A 6,821-nucleotide genomic window follows, 5' to 3' on the forward strand; every position below is an offset into this window, starting at 1 on the left:
TGGTTAAGGACCACAGATTTTGAGAGAAAACCCGCTGTCGCCACTTCATGGGCTACTCTTTTACGACAGGCAGCAAGGGATCTTTTATTTGCGCTTCCCACAGGCATCATGTTTCATGAAGTCCTCGAGCGAGTCACAGTGTATGCCAATACTACGTTGTCATGTTTCGTGAAGTCCTCGAGCGAGTCACAATGTATGCCAATACTACGTTGTCATGTTTCATGCAAACGTCTCATCCAAAAGCGACTACAAGTTCCGGTTTTAAACAATGTTTTGCTAGATCGAGACTACTTGGCCTTGTTTACAGCGATGATCTTGTTAGAGCGAGACTACATGGTCTTGTTTCAAGCAATGTTTTGCAGACGAAGATTAATTCTTTTTTTTTTCGTTTTCACCGATGGTCTTGTCTGAACGAAACTACGAGGTTATGTTTTAAACAATGTTTTGTTAGATCGAGACTACTTAGCCTTGTTTTCAGCGATGGCCCTTTCAGAACGAGGCTACCTTGTTTCAAGCAATGTTAATTTTGTTAGATGGAGATCACTTCATCTTTTTCTCTTCTTTTTTTTCTTCAGCGATATTCTTGCGAAATCGAGGCTATACGATCTCCTTTGAAACAATGTTTTGTTAGATCGAGACTAAATTTTGTCTTGTTTTCAACAATGGCTTCGACTGGACTAGACTACGTCATTTCACCGTGACAAGGGTCGAGATTTAGCTCAGTCGGTTGAGTGCTCGCTTGAGGTGCTTGTGTCGCAGGATCGAACCACCTCGGTGGATCCATTCAACTGACTGGGGTTTTATTTTCTCATTCCAACCAGTGCACCACAACTGGTCAAATGCCGAGGTATGTTTTCCTGTCTGTGGGAAAATGCATATAAAAGATCCCTTGCTGCATTGGGAAAAATGTAGCAGGTTTCCTTTGATGACTACGAGTCAGAATTACCAAATGTTTGACATTCAATAGCCGATGATTAATTAATCAATGTGCTCTGGTGGTGTCGTTAAACAAAACAAACTGTGATCAGAAATGTAATCTAATCCAGACTATTTGGTCTTAGATGAGAAAGGGTTAATACTATTTGGTCTTAGATGAGAAAGGGTTAATACTGTTTGGTCTTATCTTCCAGCTAGCGTTTTCGTCACCGACACATCCACTTTATTTCCCGACGAAAAGTCTTATCTAAACCGTAATACTGAACAACGGGTTTGGTTAACGAGACTATTTTTGTCTGATTTGGAGCAAACCTTTTAAATTTGATCTGTCAACTAAAATTTGATTTCTTGTGATCATCATCAACAAAAAACAACAACACGTAAACGTGTCTTATAAAACACAATTCACCAACGTTATATCCACTGGAATTTCTTTTTTCATATTTACATAAGAGTTTGTTACTGTTTTATTATTACTAACGGAAACTGTGCATCTGCGGATTCACATAATTGGCGGGAGGAGGCGTCAAAGAGTCATAAGCGGGCGGCTCGTGGTCCGGTACGCCTTGTGAATAATTACCGCTAGGCGGCGCTGTGGGATGGCCGCTTGGGTATGCTCCAAAGTTTCCTGGTTGACCAGGCTGAACCACTGATTGGACGGTTTGAATTTTCCCGCCATATCCACCGTACTGACCCTGCGTCACGTAAGGCTGATAAGAGCTGGGCATCTGGAAGGCTGGATTTACTAAGGAATAAGGCGGCGGCATCGGCGGTCGTGCGGCTGAGTTTATGAATCGGGTTCGTGGCGCGATCCGCTTCCTGGAGTTGCTTTTGATGGCCATCATGATGACCACGGAGGCTATGATGAACAGCGCGATCGAGCCGACCGCAATCCCGACGATCGTGCCAACGTCCAAACTGGCGTCTTTCTCGCATTCGCCTTTTCCATGATGGGTACCTGAAAAGAGTAAATAATATGTCACAAGTTAATTGGATATACATAGATATAAAATATAAATATACATACATATATACAGGTAAAGGCCCGTGTGAGCACACACACACATACAGAGAGAGAGAGAGAGAGAGAGAGAGAGAGAGAGAGAGAGAGAGAGAGAGAGAGAGAGAGAGAGAGAGAGAGAGAGAGACAGACAGACAGACAGACAGACAGACAGAAATAATAAAAAAGGGGAGAGAGGGGGAGAGAGAGAGAAATGTTTTACTTAACGACGCACTGAACACATTTTATTTACGGTTTTATGGCGTCGGACATATGGTTAAGGACCACACAGATATTGAGGGAGGAACTCCGCTGTCGTCACTTCATGGGCTACTCTTTTCAGTTGGCAGTAAGGGATCTTTTATATGCACCATCCCACAGACATGGTAGTACATACCACTGCCTTTGATATACTAGTCGTGGTGCACTTGATGGAACGAGAAATAGCCCAATAGGCCCACCGACGGTGATCGGATGGATCGATCCCACACAGATCGCGCATCGAGCGAGCGCGCTACCACTGGCCTACGCTCCGCCCCTCAGAGAGGGAGAGAGACAGATATAAAGAAATATGCAAACACGCGTACACGCATATACAACGATACATATACGCACTCACGTACACACGCTCAGAGTGAAAGAGATAGTTGGGAAGACACGGAGAGATACAGACAGACACAAAGAAACATACATGGATAGACAGACAGACAGACAGACAGACAGACAGACAGACAGACAGACAGACAACAAAAAACAAAAGAGATGGGTCAGTTTGGGAACAGATTCTATTTACACATATACACACACACGCGGATAATAATTATTATACACGTGTAAAGACGCCCACACAATATTTAATTTTTCGAGGAACACTCAGAACGAAGCGATATAAGGATTGTCGATTACTGGTCTCGGTGTTGTAATGGTTAAGCCATCGGAGTGTGTCTACACCGACTTCTCTCTCTCACTAAGGGGCGGGACGTAGCCCAGTGGTAAAGCGTTCGCTTGATGCGCGGTCGGTCTGGGATCGATCCCCGTCGGTGGGCCCATTGGGCTATTTCTCGCTCCAGCCAGTGCACCACGACTGCTGTATCAAAGGTCGTGGTATGTCTTATCCTGTCTGTGGGATGGTGCATATCAAAGATCCCTTGCTGCTAATCGAAAAGAGTAGCCCATGAAGTGGCGACAGCGGGCTTCCTCTCTCAATATCTGTGTGGTCCTTAACCATATGTCCGACGCCATATAACCGTAAATAAAATGTGTTGAGTGCATCGTTAAATAAAACATTTTCTTCCTTCTCTCTCACTAACGGCTAACCAGTGGCGTAGGAAGGTGCCAAAAAGTGTGGGGGCACACACACACGCACACACACACACACGCACACTAACGCACATGTACATATAGATAGACAGACAGACAGACAGACAAATAGATACACAGACAGACACACAGACAGACAGGCAGGCAGGCAGGCAGGCAGGCAGGCAGGCAGGCAGGCAGACAGACAGACAGACAGTCAGACAGTCAGACAGACAGATAGAGATAGATAGATAGATAGATAGATAGATAGATAGATATATACAGATAGATATAGATCATGGGGGGGGGCACATGCACACACACACCCTTGCCCACATACCCCCTTGCCCACATACCCCCCCCCCCTCCCCATGTCTACGCCAGTGCTAACATTACCAGCTACTAATCCAGTCTTGGACAGACAGATAGCCTAGATAGCCAAGGTGTATGTCCAGGACAGCGTGCTTGAACCTTAATTGGATAGAGACATCAAAATAAGTATATATGAAACGAAGATAATATTGACAAATCAAAAAAAAAAAAAAAGGTTACATTTTCTTTTCTGGAGCTGTATAATATATACTTATGCTAGGACAACCAACTGTCACGACGAAGTTGGCCAACTGTCCGCTCTCACGCCTGTCCAGTTGCTAATTACCTGACCATGCTTACAACTCGATTCTCGTCACATACACAACTCCTACGGCCCTCGTTGTTAGTTGAGTGTCGGGGAAATTACAACGCAACTGTCAGATTGGCCAAGTCTGTCGTGTCAGTTGATAGTCTGAGCCTAGCAAGTTATCAATTGAGTGTCGGGGGAATTACAACGCAACTGTCAGATTGGCCAAGTCTGTCGTGACAGTTGATAGCCTTAGCCTAGCATTAGACACGTACTCCAGTATTTGGCCTTGAATCCCTTGTCGCTGACGGTGGCGTCGGTGCTGAAGTAGATCGTCATCCTGTCGCCAGTGCTCACGTAGCAGGGCTCCGAATGATCGCAAAACTTGCCAAGCAGTGGCGAACTGGTTACTGGACCTGAAACAAAATATAAATTTAAATAATATTTAAAATCTGTTGAAACATTTCAAATATAAAACTGTTGTTGTATATCACAATGTTGCTGTGTTTATTGTTGCTGGTAATGGTGGTGGTGGTGTTTGTGGTGGTGGTGATGTTTGTGGTGGTGGTAGTGGTTGTGGTTTTTGGTAATGAAGGTGGTGTTTGGTGAGAGTTTTTCGTTGCAGAGATATATACACGGACGGACAGAAAACGCAAACTGTACGGATAGATGGATGGATTGAATGATGGATTAAAGGATGGATGGATGGAAGGTTGATGGGTGGATGAATGAATGGACGGATGAATGGATAAATGAATGGATGTTAGATAGATGGATTGACATAAGAACGGACTAACAGATGGATGGATGGATAGGTTACATTGATGGCAGACATACGGATGAATGGAAGGACGGATAGACGGGTGGATGGATCGATGGATGGATAGGTGATGGTTAGATGGATGGATGGATGGATTGACAGATGCATGGATAAATGAATAGATTGACGGAAGGACGGATGGGTAGGCGATGATTTTATGACTGGTTGAATTCACAGATGAATGAATGGTGGGCACATCGATCGATGGATGGATGGATGAATGGATGAACGGATGGAAGGCTAGTTGGATGGATGGATGGATGAACGGATGGAAGGCTAGTTGGATGGATGGATGGATCAACGGATGGAAGGCTAGTTGGATGCACGGATGGATGGATGGATGGATGGATGGATGGATGGATGGAACGGATGGAAGGCTAGTTGGATGCATGGATGGATGGATGGATGGATGAACGGATGGAAGGCTAGTTGGATGCATGGATAGATGAATGGATGAACGGATGGAAGGCTAGTTGGATGCATGGATGGATGGATGGATGGATGGATGGATGAACGGATGGAAGGCTAGTTGGATGCATGGATGGATGGATGGATGGATGGATGGATGAACGGATGGAAGGCTAGTTGGATGCATGGATGGATGGATGGATGGATGAATGGATGAACGGATGGAAGGCTAGTTGGATGGATGGATGGATGGATGGATGGATCGATGGATGGATGGATGAACAGATGGAAGGCTAGTTGGATGCATGGATGGATGGATGGATGAACGGATGGAAGGCTAATTGCATGCATGGATGGATGGATGGATGAATGGATGAACGGATGGAAGGCTAATTGGATGCATGGATGGATGGATGGATGAACGGATGGAAGGCTAATTGCATGCATGGATGGATGGATGGATGGATGGATGAACGGATGGAAGGCTAGTTGGATGCATGGATGGATGGATGGATGAATGGATGAACGGATGGAAGGCTATTTGGATGCATGGATGGATGGATGGATGGATGGATGAACGGATGGAAGGCTAGTTGGATGCATGGATGGATGGATGGATGGATGGATGGATAAACGGATGGAAGGCTAGTTGGATGCATGGATGGATGGATGGATGAATCGATGAACGGATGGAAGGCTAGTTGGATGGATGGATGGATGGATGAACAGATGGAAGGCTAGTTGGATGCATGGATGGATGGATGGATGAATGGATGAACGGATGGAAGGCTAGTTGGATGCATGGATGGATGGATGGATGGATGAATGGATGAACGGATGGAAGGCTAGTTGGATGCATGGATGGATGGATGGATGAACTGATGGAAGGCTAGTTGGATGCATGCATGGATGGATGGATGGATGGATGGATGAACAGATGGAAGGCTAGTTGGATGCATGGATGGATGAAGGGATGAACGGATGGAAGGCTAGTTGGATGCATGGATGGATGGATAGATGGATGGATGAACGGATGGAAGGCTACTTGGATGCATGGATGATGGATGGATGGATGAATGGATGAACGGATGGAAGGCTAGTTGGATGCATGGATGGATGAACGGATGGAAGGCTAGTTGGTTGGATGGATGGATGGATGGATGGATGAACAGATGGAAGGCTAGTTGGATGCATGGATGGAAGGATGGATGAACGGATGGAAGGCTAGTTGGATGCATGGGTGGATGGATGGATGAACGGATGGAAGGCTAGTTGGATGCATGGATGGATGGATGGATGAATCGATGAACGGATGGAAGGCTAGTTGGATGCATGGGTGGATGGATGGATGAACGGATGGAAGGCTAGTTGGATGCATGGATGGATGGATAATTGGATGAACGGATGGAAGGCTAGTTGGATGCATGGATGGATGGATGGATGGATGGATGAATGGATGAACGGATGGAAGGCTAGTTGGATGCATGGATGGATGGATGGATGAACGGATGGAAGGCTAGTTGGATGCATGGATGGATGGATGGATGAATGAATGGATGAACGGATGGAAGGCTAGTTGGATGCATGGATGGATGGATGGATGGATGGATGAACGGATGGAAGGCTAGTTGGATGCATGGATTGTGGATGGATGGATGAACGGATGGAAGGCTAGTTGGATGGATGGATGGATGGATCGATGGATGTATGAACGGATGGAAGGCTAGTTGGATGCATGG

General features: G+C 45.7%; 1 protein-coding gene across 1 annotated transcript in view; it reads right to left on the reverse strand.

The window, feature by feature from the left end:
- Positions 1–926: 926 nt before the first annotated feature.
- LOC121387865 (neuropilin-1-like) overlaps positions 927–6,821 on the reverse strand; it is a 15,700-nt gene continuing 9,805 nt past the window's right edge. The window contains exons 4-5 of the mRNA XM_041519092.1: positions 4,130–4,270; positions 927–1,894 (exon numbers count right to left, since the gene is read on the reverse strand). Coding sequence (XP_041375026.1) covers positions 1,413–1,894; positions 4,130–4,270 — 623 coding nt within the window. The 3' untranslated portion in view covers positions 927–1,412. The remainder of the gene's footprint in view (positions 1,895–4,129; positions 4,271–6,821) is intronic.

The sequence above is a fragment of the Gigantopelta aegis genome, chromosome 13, assembly GCF_016097555.1.
Source record: "Gigantopelta aegis isolate Gae_Host chromosome 13, Gae_host_genome, whole genome shotgun sequence".
Lineage (NCBI taxonomy): Eukaryota > Metazoa > Mollusca > Gastropoda > Neomphalida > Peltospiridae > Gigantopelta > Gigantopelta aegis.